This window comes from Nylanderia fulva, unplaced genomic scaffold (genome assembly GCF_048542155.1).
Source record: "Nylanderia fulva isolate GAGA-0341 unplaced genomic scaffold, ASM4854215v1 Scaffold21, whole genome shotgun sequence".
Lineage (NCBI taxonomy): Eukaryota > Metazoa > Arthropoda > Insecta > Hymenoptera > Formicidae > Nylanderia > Nylanderia fulva.
In genome coordinates, this window is record NW_028190275.1 from 1,180,488 (window position 1) to 1,204,236 (window position 23,749).

Below are 23,749 nucleotides of genomic sequence, written 5' to 3' on the forward strand. Positions count from 1 at the left end.
TCATTCAGAAAATTAAATTCAAAATCCACATTTTTTTAATCAGAGCTTTAGCTTTTCAAAGTCTTTAAAATTTTTTAAATTTATTTTTTGACAATCTTTTAGATGTAGTTTTCTTGTGTACGTATATATATCTATTACATATATTCTATTACTGTATTGGGTAAGAAAGCACAAATCAAACGAGACAATATTTCAGCATAGCTGATTTTATTGGCAACTTTTTAGAAATCCTCAGATTTCTCGAAGCCTCTTTCAAGTCACATTATATAGATAAATTTTTGGGTTTCCATTGATTCTTCTATATTGACTTAACAATATAATTATTGTTTTCTCTTTAACAGATAATTAGTGTTTTAAAATCACTGTATTCAACCGCTCAAACTGCATAAAATTGACTAAGTTTTTAATTTGTTAATGATGTTTCGTTATATTCCCCTATTACCATATAATCAATTAATTAATTCTTCATTAACAGATTAGTATATATTAGTAAATGACTTTTCGATCATTCTTCTGACGTCTAGAAGTTGCAATTAAATCTGACCGAGTATCGAATTTATTTCATTTGATTGTAGCATAAGAAATTCCAAAAAAATCTGTTTCTTTATAAAAACAGATACAATCGAACCAAACAATTACGCTTTGCTTAATCATAAAGTTCACAGAAACGTATGGAAGTATCGTCATCTGATACATATAAAGATTTATTTCCAAATCGTCGAATGGAATTTGGAATATATAGTATAACGATACACTGTGTATCGAATTTATTGTAAAGTATTATTTGGTTTTCTTTACATACAAACAATTCTAATTAATATATCTAGTAAACAATAAAATAGTTAATCATGATAAATATATAGGAAAACACGGTATAACAAGAAGACATTTTATGCGTCGTGTACGAGAGACAAATCATAAGCTGCGTACGCTTTGTATATGGAATAGTCTTTCGTAGATTTATGATAACAAAAATTTCTCAAACAATCCTATCCTACACATCGCAGATTAGATTCGCATTGGAAGCATAAATCGTAATTTTTTTTATATCTATATCGCTTTTGTTCATTTAATTAATAATGTTAATCTAAATCTTGAGATTTTGTTAGTTCCATTACCAGACAATAATGGGTTCCATTATATTGTGTGGGACAAAAGATGGAAATTCGAATATGCGTAACACGAGAACGAATCAAAAATTATTCGCAATTTTTCTCTTATAATTGTTTCACATTTTCGTCTTTCAGAATTCTCTTCTTACAATTTTCTTACCATTTTCACCATTAAAAGCTTCTACAAAATTCGTTCAATTTATTTTGCGCTGCAATTCTTTTTTCCACGAAATCGCTCATTGCGCGTATTTTTCGATTCTATGTTCTCACATAGGAGGTGTAACGGACTTGGCTAGAAGACAGAGTTTCATTTCTTATCGCTATACCAAATGAACGAACGTTATTCATCTAGTTTTGGTTTGTTGTTGCTGTTGTTGTTGCGCTTTGTATAGCTTAAAGACTCTCTTACTCGGAAGCAACAATTGGCTCAAGCCTGGCCTCTTCTTGCGTTTTCTGTTCGCAGTCTGATTGTTCTCCTGATCTACCTCGTTCTCTTCATCGTTCGTGACAGGTGATGTCTGCTGTTGCTGTCCATTGCTGTATCGAGTCTGACAGACCAGCGTCTCCTGCGGAGTCCGCAGTGCTTCTAATTCAGCCGCGGTACGATGCAGATCCGAGTCGTGGGCAAAGGTGCAGTTGTGACCGAATCGGCAGCGGCCCTTCCGATAATTCCAGCAGATCTTGCGGCCGTTTATCATCTTTGTATCGTCCAACGTGGGCGTCATCTTCACGTGCTTTTCCAGAATCGCGCTCTTCGCCCGCTCCGCTTCAACAAACGGATTCGAGAACACTGAAGTTCTCAACAATGGAGCGCTATTAAAATCTGGGGTAGGCAATGGAAGCTTTTCTCTGGAAGCTGCTGTTTCGTTTATTCTCACGTGTCCGTTCTCGTCATTGTGCGCGTTGCTATTCTCATCGTTATCATCATCATCATCATCATCTTCTTCTTCTTCTTCTTCTTCTTCATCCTCCTCTGACTCCGCCTTGTCCGCACCCTTAAAGCTAACGGTGAGGCAATATCAGATTACAAAGAACAAGCCACATTCTGTATGTACATAGGGTTGCTAAATTTGAATAAATGTTTATCATGATATTTTGTTCTCAATGAATATTATAACAATGATTTGATTCTTATTATATATTAAGATGGATATTTCATGTGTATCACTTTTAATACATAGAATAGACGGATGAGTGGTGAATTCTAAGATAAAATAAAATTATATTCAAGCAATGGAAAAAAAATAAAAGAAAAAAATTAAATAGATATTTCTGCTTGTGTGACTTGAAAGGAGAGAAAAAGAAAAGAGAAAAAAAGAGACGAAATTATATAAATAGTACAAAGAATCAAATTGTAAGATACAATGCATATAATCTGACGTAAACAAATCTTTATATATCCAGTTCTAAATGCAAAAGAAGAACATCATGAAAGTGAAAAAAAAACAAAATGTATCATTTGAAGTAATAATATTTAGTATTAGCTATAACAACAATCCATATTTAGCCTTATGTTTGCGTGACCTATTAAATCGAATACGTATCATCGAAAAACTAAATTTCGTACAATTTTCCTGTAGGTAGAATAATTGAGTTTCATGCTTTCTATAGAAGATTAGATGAGGATTAAAGTGAGGTGATGGAGAAGCGCTTGAAAAAAAGGATAAAAGCTAAATTGGACAGCAGCTCACAGTGATCCAAACTTACGCATCATCATCCGAAACGTCACCGTTCGTCTCGCTGTCAGAACCGGAGGAGGTCCCGTAATCCGCGACCAAGGAAGCCATAATAACAAAATTTCAGTCGATTCCTACAAACTAGACGATCTAATCGCGCGACAACTAATAATAACTAATCTAATCATCACGCGAGGTCAGATGTCAAACACTCCGACCGGGCCGACAAACTCCGCTACTCCGGGAAGAAAAAAAAAAGTTTGCACCAGGCGCTAGAGTGGCGCCATCTGATACAATTTTCCAACTAAAAATCAATATGGCCGTCCTTTGACCGCGGAGTATAGAAAATAACTATATAGACGCGACTCGACTCCCTCCCGATTGGTCGATCCATCGAAGCGCTGACGTTTCGAAATTCTTCCGGCAGAGGGCGGGACGAGTCGCGGCGACACTGACATTTCCCTCATCCTCCTTTCGACCACGGATCCGTCTCGGCGCAGACGTTCCCCTAATAGCGCGAGTGTGATTATTTTCTATCTACTCGATCTTCCCCCGTATTTTTGAGTACGGCGAGTGCATAAAACACGACATAAACAATGGCAGATCAACAAGAGGGCAAGGACTTCAGTGAAGACATAGCGGAGCAAAGTTTCGACAAGAACGGCGAAGCCGAGAGCGGCGGCATCGGTGGCGGTGGAGACGCCGTGGAGAATGGCCAGGACTCCCAAGAGGACAGGTAAGATCTCTCGAGTTTATCGCGCCGAAAGCGACGAGACGACGGGATCAGCGACTCGCGCGATCTCGCCGATCCTTCTTTGAGCGTTTAGCGTCCCGCGGACGCGTTTTCCCGCGAAATCGCAGTCGGCGTCCCCTCCCGGGCTTCGCGACACGAGAGAGTGGCCGTCGAACAAAATGGCCGTGGGCCGGCTCGAGGGAAAACTGAAATTATAATCCGCTCCCATCGCCCGTACACCGGATGTCGATCGCGTTCCCGCGCGATCCTTCCGGCTCGCGCGATTGCGACATCTTCGATGGTACGTTTCTTTTTTGCATCCACCCCCGCGAACAGACGGAGTTTTCTTTCATTATTGTTCCTAGCGTACGAGATGGAGTGCTTTTCTCTCTCTTTCTCTCTCTCTCTACTACGCCGCTCTCTTTGAGAAAGAATTCGTTCGCGCGTCATACCTTCTTCGCTTTGTTCTATTTCTTTCTTCCTTTTTTTTCTTGTTTTTATGTCCCGGCGAGTTCGTTTTTACCTTTGTGTTTCTTACTTTTTTTTAAAGTAAAATACACGCGACAAATCTAACATTTTTTTACAGCTTTATGTTTTATTATATATTTATCGTGCGATATATATATATATGGGATAAAATTATAATTGTGTGAATTATTGAATACAATTGCCCTTACATAGTAAATCTGAAATATATTTTTACATATTGTTAGTTTTTTATAAATAAAATAAGGTAAATATAATTATACTTATTATATATTATACTGTAATTATAATTACACATGCTATAGTTATGAGGTATGTGTCCGTCTGTTTCAAGCTTTCTAACTTTTTTTTGTAAATTTCTTTCTGTTCTTACTCAGCCAATTAACTCTCTTCTAGTTCTATAATTAACGGAAGGCAGATACAATTTCATCATTGATAAAGTTTGTATGTATATGTAGATCTACTTATATATGTATTCTTTAAGAATAACATTTTTGTGTGTATTTGTATTTCTTTTTCTTTTTTTTCTTAATAGAATATAATTTTGAAATCCACACGTTTGATCAGTTACGAGTCATCCTTATTCACAGTAACAGTTTACAGTCAAATTCAGATTAGTCAATTGATCAAAACGATTGACAAATACATCCAATGCTTGTCTGGGATCTCTGAATTGAGCTGCGAAGCTTGATGAAATGAACTTTGGGGTCGGAATTATTGCGAGCGATCGAGCATCGAATTCTCAAGTTCATCATGTTCCGTGACAACACAAATATGCTGGAGTCAAGTCGAGTCAAATGTTACTTGAGATCAAAATATGTGTCGCAGTGACATACTTGCCTGCTGGATATAATACAGAGTAGAGTAATTTCCGCTGAATTATGAATATTTGGATTATTTGGGCATGAACAAATGCGCAGAGACACTAGGGCCAATGCAAACATCTCCTATAGGACCTCCGGAACGCCATTAACGCAGTTTCTGTGACTTGGTCTGCAGGTGGCAAACGTCCCAGTGCGATTACGGTGGACTGCTTGCAACCGGCTAACTGTGACCTGACCTGACAACAGATACCGGCGAGTGACTGGTACCCATGGTATTTATCATCAGCCCTAGATGATATACAAAAACGATATATATATATATATATATATATATATATAATATATATATCTCGATAAACATATATATAAATACAGACTTAACACAGCCGGAAAAAAGATAGAGAAACAGCAAAATGTGTACATATTGCAGCTTGTTATTTGAATGCAAAAAAATAGAAACAAAAAATGTGTCTTAAGAATAGAGACGAATCGTAATAAATTGTAAAATAGAAAAATTTATATATGTATGCATACGAGTGTCTGATGTAACGCATAATAATGTTTAAAAAGAAGTCAAATAAAAGCAAAAAATAAAAAGCAAGGGAGATAAAAACAGAGCAAAATCGTACAGTGACCAATGTTAATCTGTCGTAATATGGAAATTAATTTTTAGCTTTAATATTATAGAGTTGCAGTTGATCTACTACCACGTGCCACTAATTTTGGGTCAATATTAATAATCGGGATTATTTTTTTTTTGTGTGTGTAACTTAGAGAAGTTATTTGTATTTTCTTTAGGGGCAGCTGTATATATCAACTACTGGAGTTTAGCTTATTTGGATCATCGTTATAATAGTACTTTGCTCTCTTTGATGCATTTTTTTTTACTCTCACATATACACAAACTTATTAATATTATACACACATACATACATATGCATATGTATTTTTCTAAAACTTTTTCTTTTAATGTTTTTCACAAAACTTATTTTTTTATGATGTTCAAATCGAGTTGCCTGTGTGGTTGCGCAATGCCGCCGTCTCTTCATAACTTCAATTTTACTACGCTATCGCGTAGCAACTGCGTATTTGTATAATAATATATACATTTAACTTTATCAGAGTTCATTTGTTCTAGGGATTATGGTATATCTTGAACTTTTATCTTTTCCTGTCAGAATAACAATCTTGTTTAGTCTCACGCAAGGAACGTGTTTATTTTTCCAAATCTTTACTGTAGGACAACACCTACATTGCAAGTTGTTGCAATTGGAATTTCTATTTTCTGCAATCTAAAAAAATGAATGATTATCGTGCTTGCATAAATCAATATCAAAATTTATTGCAGTGTTTTCCAGATAGCATCATGGATCGTTAATTGCGCTCTATTAAATCGTAATATGATTCTAATTTGCATAGGAAATGTAACATTAAAATGTAAAGTTTGAAAATCTTAATTTAATTAATGTAATATTCATAAAAATATCTTTGTTCTTTCTTTGGTAAAAATAAATTAGTTCCATTGCTTTGCAGGTTGACCGGAAGTAATCAGGACTCTATGATTGATAGAGGCACATTCAATTTCTATCTCTCTCTTTCTTTTTTATTTTAATATTGTGTGCCCTATATAAAAATTCAATAGAGATAATATAGCAATCGTAGTACTGCGATAGTGGTTGGAAAGTTAGGGCGATTAAGCGTATTATCCTCCATTACATTTATTTACAAATTTCGTTTCTGTTTATTGTTTACAGAAAATTATTTGTTGGTGGCTTAAGCTGGGAAACTACTGACAGTGAGTATTCTCATTCTTGATCATTGATATAGATTGCATTTTTTCCGGAAGTACAGGTGCTTTTATACTTTGTTTCGGAATTTTTCAGAGGAATTAAGGGAACATTTTAGTACATATGGAGACATCGAGAGTATTAATGTCAAAACAGATCCCAACACTGGAAGATCGAGAGGTTTCGCCTTCATCGTTTTCGCTAAAGCCGAGGCTCTCGATAAGGTAATTTTTCTTTTTTCCAGTAAATTATATATTAATATATTTAATAATAAAATTAAATTTATCATATATTGAATATTAATTATTAGTTAATTAATAATAAATATTTCTCTTCAATGTTGTAGATCAATATTATACGTACCAATAATCTAATTATTTTTCTTACAGATTATGTCAGCCGGTGATCACGTTATCAACAATAAGAAAGTCGACCCTAAAAAAGCAAAAGCTAGACACGGGAAGATCTTCGTCGGTGGTCTTTCGACGGAGCTCTCCGACGATGATATCAAGAACTTCTTTTCACAATTTGGAAACGTAAGTATTTCGTGATTTAAGAATAGAGAAGCCAAATTAAAAAAGGAAATAATTTGTAAATAATATGAAATTAAGATGAAATTAAAAAAAAAACAAAATTATCGCGCATTTTTCAAATTCTTCCAGATTGTCGAGGTAGAGATGCCGTTTGACAAGACAAAGAACCAGAGGAAAGGTTTCTGCTTTATTACTTTTGAATCTGAGCAAGTTGTCAACGAACTACTCAAAACGCCCAAACAGACCATCAATGGAAAAGCGGTGAGTTTTTCTTTAATATTAAAATAGTTTAAACTTTGATCATAATTTAAATTTATTATATATAAATTAATATTCCTTAAAACATTTATAATGAATTATTTTTTGTCTTCTATTTTTATTTTATATTATATTTTATATATTTTTAGTTTTTAGCATTTAGTAATGATATATCGCACTTTGTTGTTATTTAAATTCACAAATTCGCATTAAATTTCAAGTTAATAAATCAGTATTAAATGCTACAAAAACTGCACTTTTGATAACTTTTCAATCATATGAATAGAAAATATTAAAAAACGTATACAATAAACTTTTAAAAAATTGCATTTACAAATTTTCTTATTTTATTTGAAGATCGGGGAATTTTTTTACAAGACATTTGAGTAAACACTGAATAATTTTTTCACAATTGAAAATCAAACTTCTCTTATTAATATTGAACTCTTATCATAGGTGGACGTGAAGAAGGCGACGCCCAAATTGGACGGCATGGGTGGAATGCGCGGTGGAATGATGGGTCGAGGTAGAGGCGCCCGAGGTGGCCGTGGTCGTGGTTTCGGAAGTCAAGGCGGCTGGGGACAGGGTTACGGAGGCGGTTACGGCGGCGGTTACGGTCAAGGTGGCTACGGCGGTGGGTACGATGGTTATGGAGGATACGATTACTACGGCGGCGGTTACGGCGGTTACGGTGGTTACGATTACAGCGGATATGGTGGTGATTATCCTTTGTTTGTTTGTTTCGTCAATATAGCGTAAATCGCGAATTTTTCAATTTAAATCATGTCCCAGGGTGAGGTACTCGCTATCATAAAATCCGTCAGTATCTTGGTGATCTGTGGATCTTTTCGGACTAAAACTGTCATTGAAATTTTTCCTTTAAAGTCGCGGCCGTGTATATACTTTACTTTTTTTTCTTCTTTTGCATTAAAATATCGAAATATGGTACGTGCGGATACTGACTCTATTTGTACCATGTGTTTCATGAAACGCAGATGGCTATGGCTATGGCGGTGGTAATTACGATGGTGGCTACGCGGGCGGGCGCGGTGGTGTACGCGGTAAAGGTACGCATTACAGCGTTCCTTGTTACATACTTACTACCCATCATTTTTAATATTTTGCTCTCTCTTTCTTTCTCTATTTTGTATATATTTAGTTTGACGCTTTGCCACCGCTCAAATATTTCACCCATCTTTATAATCCTTTTAACTGCTATGGGAGCAATTTAACCCCGACTTTCAATCGCGGATTATAAATAATAATTTCGACTTAAATTTATTTCTCGATTAATCTTAACTGTAGAAACATTATAGTGCTCGTAAAGGAAATATATATTTAATGCTTTTGCCATCTTTGCTTATACAAATTGTCATGTACTGCTTTTTCATTATAATAACAAAAGAAGAAAAATTATTAAAAATACCAGAAAGAAGCGTATCGAAAAGAAAAGGGTATGGATCCGAATAGTGTGCAGCTTATTACCTTAGTCTGTAGCCTCATTGTTCTTATATTTATTATCTGTAGCATCTTCTTCCGTGTAGTATACCTGATTGTTGTCAGTAGCTATAGTGTATAGTAATATCCTCTCATCAAGGTGCGCGTATTTTATGTTTTATACTTGAAAATCCATCTTGTATAATGTTGTATGTGTGTGTGCGCGCCTGCTCGCGCTCGTGTATGTAATTATAATAATTATGCATATTATATATATATATAAATTGTGTCTTAGATAAGTGTAGAGATTAATGACACAATATCAATACTGTTTCAGGTGGCTCGGGCTATGGCGGTAAGCAGAGAGGAGGTGGTGGTCGCCAAAACCAGAGGCACCAGCCCTATTAACGAAAATCCTCATTCGCAACAGCAGTGCAAATCGCGTTGTAATTGCTGGTGAGTTGCCGCGCTCTTGGAACTTTCTCGCACTCTTAGAAATAGAGCGGCAATCTCTTTTTTTCTCATTCTCAATCTCGCCTCACACATTTGTGAATGTATCGATGTTTATTATTTCCATTTTTTTGTAAAAGCATGAATTTATTTAAATCAATGTAAAGGATTTTTTTAATCCAATTTCACGGCGCCCGAGATTAATATATATTTTGTAATATAATTTATAAGAAAAAAATTACAAATATACACGCAACACACATGTACGGTCCGTTTGATCTTTTTTTCACAGGTACTCTTCCTCACTCTACTACCGATCTCTTCATTCGTCCAATTATCATTCCATTAAGCCGCGCCCCTCCTAGCAAGAATTTCGACAATTTTTCGACAATGTGGACAACTGCTAACCGAAAATCACAATCACCGAAACCTACGATGGAAATAACAGTAGCGATTTCATTTTGTATTTAAGTCCAATTTATTATTTTATATCTATATGCTTTCCTTTCTGCCGTTTGCAATACGAGCTTGTGTCGGTTTTCTCTTTTTTAATAATGCGTTTGCGGTAGAAAAGCAAGCATATAAAATCATCAATATATATATTTTTTTTTGACTGTAATGCCGAATAAAACGAAATGAAGTATCTAACAGTATAACAATCCTACAAGAAGTAATGTCGCCGTACGATAGATATATGAAATGAAATAAGAATTAGTTGTATAAAAATATACAATGTAAGCACGACAACGTGCCTCTTCTCATCGGAAGAATATGTGCGTCATTATTGAGGAATTATTTGCGTATTTAAAATAATTTCCTTTATACCTCACCTATCTTCCTGACTTTATTTCATATAATTAGATTAAATTCAAGAAAGTCAACAATAAACAACCATTTATAAAGAGAATGAGAAATGGTGAAACGATTTTTCTTAAACAATTGTAATCAATATCAATCTTGATATTGAACTGCTCTATAAGATCTTATCAATTATTGAATAGATTTTTGAAATATACATATAATCTTATTTTAATTACACATTTAATTTTTATTTTATATATCTATATTTTTCCAAATTTAAAACGCTATCAGCTGATATAATTCGTGAATTCTAGACAAAATAAAAATTCTTTATGATTGCGACAATCTATTATCAGAATAGCATTTAATTGAGACTAATCAAGACAAATCCTCGAGGCGGTAATATATATTATCAGAGAGATTTCTCTCTGCTATTATTTATAATATCTACACGGTTACTGTGCGCGCCATTTTCATATCTCTATGAACTGGACAAATTCGGATCGTATCTATAATATTTCTACACCGTGACTGTGCGCGTCATTGGTGGGATAACAACTGACGCTTCCGCGCCGCATCTCTATTATTTTGACACACCGTGACAGTTCGCTCCGCCAATGGAGGAGCAGACTGGCGCCTCCGCGTCGCATCTTTTGTTATTTGGACACGGTCGGTGGATATAATCGGTGGAATAGAGTATAGTGTGTGCGATATATACATTTTCATACAAGCGACTTCTAGCTTGGGACTGATAATGGTCGCCGGCGCGAACGAGTGAAGCGAAATCAGAGTGATCGCGAAATCATCGTCGTTGCCGTTGTCGTCGTCGTCTCATCGTCCGGGTCTAGGACGACGCCTGTTCCCTGCGTCTGTGATATGCCAATAATTAGCATCCGCAGTCTCGCGAATGAACGTCCCGCGGTCCTAGAACCAACCGACGCTTTCTCAACGGACAGCGCATCCTTGTCGTCGTCGAGACGTAGTCGTTGAAGGTACGTTGTCGGTCCTTCCTACTCCAGTGTCCTCGTCCGCGAAGTCCAGATAATCCAGCGAGGCTGAATCTTTCGCGCCATCGTCTGAGGGGTCGAGAGGCGAAGAGGGGGGGGGAGGGATGGTTGTCTCTCCGACTTGAAAACAAACGGCGTCATCGTCCCCTCGGAACCGCGCTAATTAGATGACTGCCTTTTCCCGCCATATTTTTCAAAGCTCTCTCCAACGTGGTCTCTCGCACCTTCGGTAATAATTTTCGTACCCGCGAGCGAAATATATTTCAATCTGAACTCGATCTCGAATACAAAAGTGATAGTTTGACACAGTTTGGGATCATTGAAATTACTACTTTCTTCGCGAAACGTTATTTGTTTCTATTTATCTTTCGGTCAAGGATGAAATAATCTCACAAATATTGCGAGTGTCCAAAACGTAGTCTAATTTTAAGCTCTCTTGTTTAATGATTTTAAAAAAATAGTTCTTGCAAGATATATTTTGTTTCAATTTTTTTAGAGTAGTAAAATTCGCTTATAAATCTCTTCATTATAAGTGTCTGTATTATAATGTGTTTATTGTTAACTTGTAGATATCTGAAGATACAGTGCGTCAAGATGAGTACAGCTGTAGAAAATGGGGCTGGCGACAGCAAGCCGGCTAAGAAGACCATCGAGAGTACTTATCAAAAGAAGTCGCAGTTGGAACATATTCTATTGCGCCCAGACACCTATATTGGATCTGTACAACCGGTAACAGAAACAATGTGGATTTTTGACAAGGAGAAGGATATGATGGTTCAGAAGGAAATTAAATATGTTCCTGGATTGTACAAAATTTTTGATGAGATTCTGGTAAATGCTGCTGATAACAAGCAGCGCGATCCAAAGATGGACATGATCAAGATTGATATTGATTCGTAAGTTATATAAAATAATTTTGGAATTATTTTGTTTGAAAAAATTTTAATATAAATTATATCACTGAGTAAATTTTATGTTGTAACATTGTTTTACAGTGAGAATAACACTATTTCCGTGTGGAATAATGGAAAAGGCATTCCTGTAGTAATACACAAAGAAGAGAACATGTATGTGCCCACCATGATATTTGGTCATCTTTTAACATCGTCAAATTATGATGATGAAGAAGAGAAGGTGACTGGTGGCAGAAATGGTTATGGCGCCAAGTTGTGTAATATTTTTAGTCATCGTTTTACCGTTGAGACAGCAACCAAGGAATACAAGAAATGTTTGAAGCAAGTGAGTGCAATTCATCAATATTCTAATGATCTCTATTATACTATTGGTATACTATCATATATTAACAGTTTTACTCCTCTGATGTAGACATGGGGCAATAATATGGGAAAAGCTAGCGAACCTAGGATTAAAGAATATTCTGGAGAAGATTTCACCAAGGTCACGTTTTCGCCAGACTTAACAAAGTTTAATATGGAATCTCTCGACAACGATATTGTATCTTTGATGTCTCGAAGAGCATATGATGTAGCTGCGTCCTCAAAAGGCGTTAAAGTCTATCTGAATGGAACTCGTATTCCAGTAAAGAATTTCAAAGATTATGTTGATTTTTATATTAAAGGAAAAGACGATGATATTGGCAATCCATTGAAAGTTGTATATGAGAATTGCAATCCGCGTTGGGAAGTAGCTCTCACTTTATCTGACAAAGGATTTCAACAAATGTCATTTGTAAATAGTATCGCAACAACAAAGGTAAGGGAACAACTATATTTGTAATTAGTATATATAATTATAGTATACATAATTATATTTGTAGCAATAATTTTTTATAAAATGTAAAATTGTGCTCTTAATACTGATAGGGTGGCAGACACGTCGATCATGTGACTGACATGGTAGTCAAACAATTGATTGAAACATTAAAGAAGAAAAATAAGGCTGGTGTAGCCATTAAACCGTTTCAAATCAAGAATCACTTGTGGATCTTCATCAATTGTCTCATCAATAATCCCACATTTGACTCGCAAACCAAGGAAAACATGACTCTACAGGCAAAAAGCTTTGGCTCCAAATGCACGCTCACCGATAAGTTCATCGGCTCGGTAAATGCAAATTTTTGATATCGAACGTTTTTTTCGACTTCTGCACACATTTTTAACCATTTTTTCGAATTACAGATTACGAAGATCGGTGTTGTGGAGGCAGTGCTATCTTGGGCAAAGTTTAAAGCTGCGAGTCAGCTTGAAAAATTGGGCCCAAAGTCAAAACAAAGGAAACTTCATGGTATACCCAAGTTAGAGGATGCTAATGATGCAGGAACTGGGAAGTCATTGGAATGCACCCTCATATTAACTGAGGGAGACTCAGCCAAAACAATGGCTGTGTCCGGCATTGCTTCCATAGGCAGAGATAAATATGGCATATTTCCACTGAGAGGTAATTTTGTCTTGCTAAAAAAAATTTTAAAAAATTGAACTTTATAATATGAATATAACTTTATACTATAATATAACTTTATACTTATATGAATATAACTTTATAATATGAAATATAACTTTATACTTTATTATAATTGATATCTTGATTATATATAGGTAAATTGCTAAATGTAAGAGAGGCTACTCACAAACAAATCCTAGAGAATGCTGAGATTAACAATTTGATCAAAATCCTTGGTCTTCAGTACAAAAAGAAATACGAGACTCGAGATGATTTAAAAACGTTGCGCTATGGAAAGATGATGATTATGACTGATCAGGATCAGGTTAAATCTTTTTCGTACAAGAGACGCCAATTATATATATATATATATATATATTTAACAAAAAATTTTATAATTAAATTTTTATTTTTTTAGGATGGTTCACATATCAAAGGCCTTTTGATAAATTTTATCCATCATAATTGGCCGTCGTTGTTGAAGCTGAATTTTGTCGAAGAGTTTATTACACCTATCGTGAAGGCCACTAAGGGTAGCCAAGTTTTATCTTTCTTCTCGTTGCCAGAATTCGAGGCGTGGAAGAAGGAAACGGAAAATTTCCACACGTATAAGATCAAATACTACAAAGGTGTTTACTTAAAAATCTGGGATTCTTGTTATTTCATTAACCATTACGATATATAGAATTTATATTTAACAATTTTTTTTTTAATTTGTATAGGTTTGGGTACTTCTACCGCCAAAGAGGCGAAGGAGTACTTTGAAAATATGGCCAGACACAGAATACGCTTTCGATACGAGGGCGAGCAAGACGATCAGAACATCATCATGGCATTCAGTAAGAAATGCGTCGACCAACGTAAGGATTGGCTGATGAACCATATGAACGAGACAAAGAGGCGAAAGGAGATCGGCCTCGGCGAGCGTTATCTCTACGAAAAGGATACACGCACTGTTTCCTTTTCGGATTTCGTCAATGTCGAGTTGGTATTGTACAGCAATTACGACAACGTGAGATCCATCCCGAATATGATTGACGGCTTTAAGCCAGGCCAGAGAAAAGTCATCTACACCTGTTTAAAGCGTAACGACAAACGCGAAATAAAAGTAGCACAATTGGCGGGTTCAGTTGCCGAGCACTCAGCTTATCATCACGGCGAGACGTCCCTGATGGCGACTATAATTAATCTTGCTCAAAATTTCGTCGGTAGCAACAATATTAATCTTCTACAGCCTATCGGTCAGTTTGGTACAAGGCTCGCCGGAGGAAAAGATGCCGCCAGTCCGAGATATATTTTCACGATGCTCAGGTATTTGTCGCATTCTTATATACTAGATGAACGAAGTAAAAAAAGAAATTGTATATGTTCATTTGCAATTTACTTTCTCCTTTTTTCTTTTGTACAGTCCACTGGCAAGGTACATATTTCATAAACATGATGATGCTCTACTGAGACACGATTATGATGATAATCAAAAGATCGAACCTATCTTTTACGTGCCTGTGATTCCTATGGTGTTGGTGAACGGCGCCGATGGCATCGGTACTGGATGGATGACAAAGATTCCAAATTATAATCCTCGTGAAATTATTGAAAATCTTCATAAAATGATGGACGGTGCGGAGCCGAAACCCATGGTACAATATTTGATATTAAATTATTTAAAAATAAAGAATGGAAGAGTGTTTTTCTCACAAAAAAGTATTGATATTTATCAATTTTTAATTGTGTCATGTAATTAATTTATTTTTTAGTCACCATACTACAAAAATTTCAAAGGTGTCGTGGAGAGCTGTGGCGAGTATCGTTACGTTATAAGCGGAGAGATATCAGTGATTGGACCCGATAAGGTGGAAATCACTGAACTTCCTATTGGTACATGGACGCAAACCTATAAAGAAACTGTGTTAGAGCCCATGTTACACGGAACTGATAAAACGCCAGCTATCATCACGTAAGTATTGTAAATCTTCATGAGCAGAAAACAATATTAAAGCCATATTGGAATTCAAATTTAAAATCTCTTAAAGCAATCACTGAGTTATTTTGTTCATTCACGATACATTCCTGTGCTCGCATACATATTCTTTTGACTACTACAATATTATATAATTAATTCAATGATTTATGGTAATTCTTTCTATTTTTATTTTTTCAGTGATTATAAAGAATACAACACAGATACGGCAGTGCACTTTATAGTAATCATGAATCGTGACAAATTATTGGAGTTAGAAAGGGATGGTCTTCATAAAGCGTTTAAAATCCAAACAACTACGACAATAACATCTATGGTATGTAGATCATATATATTGATATAGCACGAGCTGTAAATAAAGAAGAGGAATTCAATGCGACATCTTTTTGTTACAGTGCGCATTCGACGAAAATCATTGTTTGAACAAATACGATAACGTGATACAGATATTTAAAGGGTTTTATAAAGTACGTCTGGAAATGTATCATAAGAGAAAAGATTACTTGGAAGGAATTTTAAAGGCGGAGTCAGCTAAGCTGTCAAATCAGGGCCGTTTTATTCTCGAGAAATGCGATGGCACTCTAGTAGTAGAAAATAAGAAGAAAAAGGACATGATAGCGGAATTGGTTAGACGCAATTACGATTCGGATCCGGTCATGGTTTGGAAATTATCACAAAATAGAGAGCAAGTGTTGGTGAGTAAAATTTTGTCTGAAAAGTTTGTATATCTGCAAATAAATCATATTTTTACTTATTTGTATTTATCTATTTCGCTGCATTAGGAAGATCAAGTAAGTTAATATAGAAAAAAAAACTTTCAATGTCGTAGCTCATAATTGAAAAAGTTTTTCAATGAACGCAAACGTTTTCTAATGGATAAATTTTTCGGCGCAAAAACTTTTGCCGTTTAATAAAAATGAATGAGAAACTTTTGTTTAAAGGGCTTTAAATTATGATTATCTCTGAAAAACCTTATTATTAAATATGAAGTCTTACCAATTATTTTAATTGTAAACGAATAGGAAGAAGTCGCAGAAGAAGATGATGCTCCGACCACGTCGGCGATAGAGAAGGAGAATTTCGACTATCTTCTCGGAATGACAATGTGGAGTCTAACAAAGGAAAAGAAGGATGAATTATTGCGACAACGGGATGAGAAGTTAGCAGAGTTAAAACGACTGCAAGCTCGCACTCCGATCTCTTTGTGGAAAGAGGATCTGGATAATCTTTTGGCTGAATTAAATAAGGTACATTTATCTTTTTCTCCTCTTTCGAAATGAAAGTAATTGTCACGTGATTTTTGTATATAGTTGGAAGAAAAGGAGCAGAAGGAAGAGAACAAAGCAAAACAAACCACCAAAAAACCGCCTTCAAGATTCTACAAAAATGAAGATACTCGTCGTATAATTCCCACTATTGATGTTGAATTGAAGAAAAAGATAGAAAAAGCAGATATTGTATCAAAAGATAAGAAGGAAGGCATAATAAAGAAACCAAGGGTAAGTCTACTATATATTATCTTGATTTATAATTTTTTAAATATCTAGTTTGTTATTATATCTCTGTAAATCTTTTATATCAGGTGAAGAAAGAGCCAATTTCTGTCGAAGAGAAAGACGAACTTGATACGTTAGTTGATTCAAATACCAAATCCCTCGAACAAAGGCTTGGAACGTCTCCCGAAAAGTTAGAAAAGAAAGTAGCTGGAAAAAAAGGTCGGTATTCAGTACTTGCATTCGCTTGCATGTTATGTATTTTCAAGTAAACATTTTTAACAATATATACTTTCATAATTGTAAATAGGATTGAAGCAATCAACGTTGCCATTCAAGCCAATCAAGAAAGGAGCGAAGAAGAAAGACAAGGATTCAGACGAGAGTGATGATGAAATCGATTTCAGCAGCATCTCGCCAACTCCGCAGGTAGCCGCCCGGTCGTCTGGCAGAAATGCAGGTATCGATCGTTTTTTTGTTGATCCAAAGCTTACTAAAACAGTATATATTGTATTTTGTATTGTTATTATTCGCTAAATTTATTTGTGAATACAGTCAAGAAGAATTATAACCTGAGCAGTGAAGAATCAGATGATGATGAAATGTTCAGTCTCAAATCTTCCGACTCTGAACAAGTGTATGTATAATTATCACATACAATATTATAACCGATCATTCAGAACTCCATTTGTGATCGTATATTTTTGTTTACAGATCCAAGAAGAAAGAGAAAGATTTCATAGCACTAAGCGATTCCGACGACAACTTTAAGCCGAGTAAAAAACCTCAACCAACCCGTAAGCGCGCATATTATATTATTAATAAATTACACATATAATATTTATATATGAAACAAAGTGCTGATTGCTTATTCATTTTTACAGCAACTTCGGAAGAACTATTTGATTCGTTGATCGGCAATTCTTCTTCTCCGGAGAAACAACAGAAATCTATAATATCCTCATCCGGAGAAGATTCTCCTGCAAAGTTTACGCCACCTAAAAAGGGTAATTGACGTTAATTTCGTCAGATGACTAAGTAGAATTTATTCTGTGTAATCATTAAATCCGTACTCTTTTACGTTACAGCACCTGCTAAGAAGAAAGCCGAAAACGGCAAAGGTTTGAAGAGAAAGATAAAGAAAAAATCAAAATCATCCGACGACTCTGATACGGACGACATATTTACGAAACAAAATATTACAGTAAGTGCGACAACAGTCTTAGATCGATACATTTGTTACGTTTGTTTTGCAAGATTTTTGTCCGCTAATTTGAAATTGGTTCTTGTTTTTTGTAGAAGAAAAAGAAGAAGAAATCCGATTCCGAGGAAGACAATGTGATAGATGATTCGCCGCCGCCACGCAAACTTGTGGGTCGAGCTCGGAAGCCAGTATCTTACGCGCTCAAATCAGACGACGACGAAGACTCAGATTGAAAGAGATGTTCCGTTCGCGCTTTGTCGGAGACGAGTGTGATCGACTAGAGAGCCTAGTTTAGAGCATAAATCTCTGAATGCGCAAGGAATCGTTACGAAGAGAGAATTTAATCGAAGAATTGTAATAAGATTTCGTCTTCATCGAGGTCAGTCGTGACACTAGTAGTAATTTTACGTGAAGTGTGTACTGGAATCTGCCAAACGTATTTAAAAAGAAATGTGTTTCTCGACGTATTTACTCGAATCATAAACTCGAAAGATTTACTCGAGCGACATTTTTAAACTTTAGGGTGTTCTTTTTTAAAGAACGCATCGTACAATCTTGTATATAAGTTTACTCGAGTACGCATAGTGTTGTGAATGCGGTTTCGCAAAACTAATAAACGCAATGGACGGCGCTACAGGACGTACATTAGTTGCATTACACACGAATCTCGTCGCGTGATTTGAGTCCTTCCTGAAAAAAAATTCATTGTTCATTCACAAAGATCATGTTGTGTTATATTTGTGATCACATGTTAGCTTTCTTTCCAAGAGAAAAACCTATAAGAAAATAAAATACATGGCTCATATCTTGCGAAGGGAACGTCCAGCACTGTCTACTATTGTCTAGATAGATTAATTAGCACCGCGCAATGCAAAGGGATCAGTCCTTTCCAGATCTCACGATTATCGCACAATTGTTATGCGTTTTGTCGTGTTACACTCCTCGCCGCCGGAATCTCATTTGTCTTCGGTGAAACTTGAAAAAGAAAAGAGACGTACACTTATCCCGGAAAATGTTTTATAAAAAATGAAAAGAAAGAAAAATATGAAATATACACAATTTAAATATATTTTTACATACGCGTCACAATATGGTTTTTTCCAAGGTTATCTAAAAGACTAAAGAAAATTATACACAGCGGTAAATGTCTATTATACATATATACATAGAACGGATCTTACGACTATGCGGCGCTCAAATATCGGTTAAGCTAAAACTGTCGGACGTTTTATTTTTAACTTCATACTGACCACACGTAGAATAAAATAAGTTTACTTCGTGCTCGTGTTTCATTGTAGGTAACAAAGAAGTTTTTTTGAGTCTAAAATGCTGAGCGAAAGTCCATATGGTGTGATAAGAACAGAGAATCATAATTGAAACTACAGTCAGGAAAAAGATTAAGTGTGAAAAATTGAAAGTTACGATTAATTTCCCTGATATAATTAGGTTCCTCTTTCCCTTTCTCTCTCTTGTGTACAATTGATATTTTTTCGCAATTTTATAATAATTCACATATGAAAAATTGAGGAAACTAATTGACTTTTACTGGTGTTCATCAAAATTCAATTTCTGACTGTATATATATATATATGTGTGTATATATATATATATATATATATATATATGCACTAGTTCTATATAATCGTTCATTCGTAGGATAAGAAAAAAAGAGAATCAATGATTGGAATTAGCGCGGCGACTTATGCACTTGCTGTTAAGTGAGTATATCTCGATACTCAGAGAGAGAGCCGATTATTATATAAATTTGTCGAAACCATTCGACTATATGATATATCCCTCGCGCGCGCGCGTTTTTTCAGCCTAATCAATACTTTGTATCTTCAGCGATTTTCATTTTTATATAATTCGCATACACGAAATAGATATATCAATAAAATGTTTTATCTTTTTAGACTCGATAATTCATTGTTTAACATGTTTGTTCATTAGAAAAGAAAAGCAGCGAGGGGTAATACACACCGTGAGAGAGAGATGCGTGAGATTTATATTTAATTAATAAGTTTACTAATTTTTTTTAAATTATACACAAATACGTAAATTTATTGCTATAACATTTCATACACCATCCTCGACGCAATTCCAGTGTTTCTTTTACTTCATTTTATCTTTAGGAAGATCGTGACTATGCCGACACGCAGGGGCAGATTAAAAAAAATTTATTATATTTGACAGTGTGTAGGTCGTGAGAATACCTTAAGCGATAAGAAGATATTTTTCTCCTTTCTATTTATGCTCGCAGTTAAAATAATGGAAAAAAATGTCTCTCTATCTCTCTCTCTCTGTTCCTATTTTGAATGCATGCGATTAGTCCATCAATTACCTTTTCCCATATGAAGATTCCTAAGATATGTACAAATATAAAATCCTTCCTGTCACAAAGTATACGAGCATCGAGTACCTTTATCATGGTAACAAAAAAAAGATATTTGATATGGCATAAATATTCATCGAATTATACCTTCGGACAATTATCTTAAGGCCGGTTATAACAATTTCGAAAGATATAAGCTCTATTTAATTCGAAGTTAAAACGATATAATCGTAAGATATGCGAATGACAATTCTTCCATTTATTTTTACTATTTTAAACATTTTGCTTCGCCTTCTCTATCTCTCTCCTCGAGTCAACAAAAAATTTTTTTTTTTTTTTTTAAATCTACGTCAGTTCTCATAGAGAAACAAAAATTTACATTGAGCAATGATGCAAAATTATGCCATTTCGGAATTGTATCGTAGGAATAAATCGTCAAAAGATAATATGCTTTGCTAAAAGAAAAAAATGCATTCGCGACTGCGTGTCTCTTTTTTTTTTTCACGAGAAGTAGGATAAGGGATGTGGGAACGGTTGGCATTTTTTCCTTCTTTTTTTCTCTTTTTTGTCAAAATTGAAGCGGCGGATCTAAGTAGTAGTAGACTCTCTGTTCAGACTTGTAATTGTATTCTCCTCTCTCACCACACTTTTGCCAATCACATTGATGGTATTGAGCCGTCATCAATACCTGGTGCCCACGTTGTACCAACAACTGACGCAACACTTTTTTTAACAACACACGCACTCACTCACTCTCAGTCTCTCTTTTTTTCTCTCTCTCGCTCTCTCGTTCACTCTCAACACATTCCGTTTCTCCTTTTTCTCTTTTACTCCCAGAAGCTACGGCTCGTCGACGGACGCGACTATAATACAAAGCAAGGGCACTTGATAAAATAACTTAGTCTTCTATTTCATAATTATCTATATATAACATACATATATATAAAACAAATTACGAGTAAAGAAATAATGATCGGGTCGGTATAGCGTTTCGCGGCTCTTGTCCTTAAAAATTTGCTCTTTTTTCTTTCTTTCAACTGTCGCCAGATTAGTTTATTATTGTGTTTAGCCATTTGCGCGAAACTTGTTCTATACACACACATTTGGATCCGTTTTCTCTCTCTCTCTTTCCTTTTTTCTCCCTCTTCCGATTTCTTTTGAGAAAAAAGGGGGAGAGGAGACAAAAGAAAAGAGGAGGTAGAGTGAAGAAGGGAAAACATAATATGCGCGGCGCGCTTCGATACTGCAAATCTCGTCGCGGGTTTTTTTTAAACCATACACGCGTGAAAACGTTTCTTTTTCTTTTTTAAATGATGGCGAATAGTGGACTACGATCCTATAAATTTTTTCACTTTGGGAGCACATCGCGACTCTCTCTTTCTCTCTCTTTCGCTCGCTCTCTTTCTCTCTGCCTTTCTCTCATTTCACTCTTTCTATCAGACTATTCGTTCCGGCATTATAGATATAAAGCCCACTCTCGTTTCAGAATAGGAACAACCAATCAAATCTCCTTCGTGTAATCGTGTCGTGTATATGTTTCGTGTGGATGCGCGTGTATGTTAGTCGTTATTAGTCATGATACAGGTAATAATGTTAATATTCGAATAAAGTAACATGATACGCAGGCCGAGCATTCATGGAATGCCGGAAACCAGCGCCGGAGGTCATGCGAGGATAGAGCCACCACAGTTGTCTTCCCACTGTCAATGTTTGTCGTCGTCCTTTTTACACCATATATATATATATATTATGTCGGATTTATTAGTTTATATATATATATATATATTTATATATATATATAGTATAAATATATACATTCACACTAATTTTAACAATCCTCTAGCGTTCACTCATACACACTAAAACATCAGGAGAGAGGAAAACGTTGTCTCCGTAAAAGCGATTGCTCCGATTGCTTTTCTCGTTTTCTTCCTATTTTTTCTCCTATTCTTCGTTGCTTTCTTCATTTCATCGACTTGATTTTGCTTCCACTCGGAAAAATTCTTATCGTTTTTTAGCCATTTTATTCGTAGTCTCTCTCTCTCTCTCTTTCTCTCGCTCTCTCATACTCTAAATTCCCCCCTCCCCCTTAATCTAAGCGTCACTTTTTAACTCATAATGACATATCACATGTTATTTTCTCGTTCGCACGCTCGTTCGTTCTCTCTCGTTCTCTCGTTTCTTTTAAACACTATTATCAAGTCAGCGCACTGTTTGATACAAGGAACGATAATACAATTGAATATTTACGAACACAACATTGTTTTTTTTGTCATGCTGAATAATGTGGCGTGGCTTGTAGAAAGACGCAAGCTTCTGGACTTGCGGATGACCAGTCTCGCATCTCTCTTGCAATGTCCTATGTAGTCGATCCTGTAAGTATAGTTGTGACGGTGTGGTGATGGCGGTGGTAGTTATGGTAATAGTAGTGGTGGTGGTGGTAGTGGTAGTAGTGGTGGGTGGTAGTGACGGTGATAGTATCCGGTTTTTAGTATTTACAATTGATTATAGTAATCGTTATTTCCCTAAGATGAGATGGTGTGCACAGTCCGAGCGCTCAAGATTTGGCATGTATTAGTATATATCGAGGATTTCGTCCTTAGTTCTTCCTCTCCACTACGAACTGCTCGACGCGTTCATACCACTAAACATGCCGATATTGAACGAACTCTGTTGCTGCTGCTGTATTTGCTGCTGTTGCTGTTGCTGCTGGCTGTTCGCTTGGCGGCCATGTTTTGGCACTGGGGGTTGTAGGTATTCGTGTCTAGCTAATGTCAGTACGTCTATGCGCTCCTCCTTTCTATACGCTAGGCAACTTCTTATGAAACTCTGCAACAACAAATCGTTGCATTGTAGAGCGACATATTTTCATTTCTATAAACATAAATTTAGATTGCTAACACTACCTTCGCTTCGTTACTGACGGTCGGCTTATTCGCAAACTGGACTTCTGTGGCCTTCAATATCGTATTCTCCTCCAATATGGTGGCTTGCGATTGATTATGACCGAAGGGCTGCGAAAATGTGATGAAAGATATTTGCAATTTTTATTATACTCGCAAAGAACGAACGACGAATTTTATATGCGATAAATCTGTATCACGATAAATACCTTTTTACCGTATAGGCATTGGTAGAATATAACTCCTACACTCCAGACATCAACTTTGGACGATATTTTAGGAGGATTTTTGCCAATGACGAAACATTCAGGAGGTAGATACCTATGATATGT

At 35.7% G+C, this 23,749-nt stretch overlaps 4 protein-coding genes and 1 long non-coding RNA gene across 16 annotated transcripts in view; 3 read left to right on the forward strand and 2 right to left on the reverse strand.

The window, feature by feature from the left end:
• Positions 1–190: 190 nt before the first annotated feature.
• Positions 191–3,082, reverse strand: LOC114939785 (uncharacterized). The gene is made up of 2 exons (XM_029314200.2): positions 2,820–3,082; positions 191–2,114 (listed from the first exon to the last, which is right to left on the reverse strand). Exons 1-2 carry the CDS (start codon positions 2,897–2,899, stop codon positions 1,457–1,459), a joined length of 738 nt encoding a protein of 245 aa, XP_029170033.2. The 5' UTR covers positions 2,900–3,082; the 3' UTR covers positions 191–1,456.
• A 157-nt stretch (positions 3,083–3,239) lies between these two features.
• On the forward strand, positions 3,240–9,653 carry LOC114939783 (RNA-binding protein squid-like). 4 transcript variants are annotated; one of them, XM_029314196.2, is made up of 9 exons: positions 3,240–3,524; positions 6,586–6,626; positions 6,715–6,842; positions 7,008–7,154; positions 7,281–7,412; positions 7,866–8,127; positions 8,405–8,476; positions 9,184–9,302; positions 9,589–9,653. In XM_029314196.2, exons 1-8 carry the CDS (start codon positions 3,385–3,387, stop codon positions 9,252–9,254), a joined length of 993 nt encoding a protein of 330 aa, XP_029170029.1. In that variant the 5' UTR covers positions 3,240–3,384; the 3' UTR covers positions 9,255–9,302; positions 9,589–9,653. The 4 variants fall into 4 exon arrangements, with proteins under 4 accessions (XP_029170029.1, XP_029170031.1, XP_029170030.1 ...); XM_029314198.2 differs by having other exon boundaries at positions 7,866–8,043; XM_029314197.2 differs by lacking the exon at positions 8,405–8,476.
• LOC114939786 (uncharacterized) lies at positions 3,531–5,092 on the forward strand. The gene is made up of 3 exons (XR_003821331.2): positions 3,531–4,254; positions 4,385–4,451; positions 4,543–5,092. It is a non-coding gene; the product is annotated as an uncharacterized LOC114939786 (long non-coding RNA).
• Positions 9,654–10,715: 1,062 nt separating the features above from the next.
• On the forward strand, positions 10,716–20,104 carry Top2 (DNA topoisomerase 2). Its single transcript, XM_029314181.2, has 22 exons — positions 10,716–11,089; positions 11,674–12,000; positions 12,100–12,343; positions 12,431–12,817; positions 12,928–13,167; positions 13,243–13,501; positions 13,660–13,829; positions 13,923–14,133; positions 14,227–14,815; positions 14,913–15,144; positions 15,262–15,461; positions 15,666–15,801; positions 15,881–16,180; positions 16,508–16,732; positions 16,796–16,984; positions 17,068–17,200; positions 17,289–17,438; positions 17,534–17,615; positions 17,693–17,775; positions 17,863–17,985; positions 18,067–18,182; positions 18,278–20,104. The coding sequence occupies exons 2-22, from the start codon at positions 11,699–11,701 to the stop codon at positions 18,413–18,415; spliced, it is 4,509 nt and encodes a 1,502-aa protein (XP_029170014.1). The 5' UTR covers positions 10,716–11,089; positions 11,674–11,698; the 3' UTR covers positions 18,416–20,104.
• Positions 19,228–23,749, reverse strand: part of Tlk (Tousled-like kinase) — a 45,363-nt gene continuing 40,841 nt past the window's right edge. For all 9 annotated transcript variants that reach the window (XM_085482662.1, XM_085482664.1, XM_085482665.1 and 6 more), the window contains 3 exons: positions 23,627–23,738; positions 23,421–23,528; positions 19,228–23,343 (listed from right to left, as the gene is read on the reverse strand). In XM_085482662.1, coding sequence (XP_085338788.1) covers positions 23,131–23,343; positions 23,421–23,528; positions 23,627–23,738 — 433 coding nt within the window. In that variant the 3' untranslated portion in view covers positions 19,228–23,130. The remainder of the gene's footprint in view (positions 23,344–23,420; positions 23,529–23,626; positions 23,739–23,749) is intronic.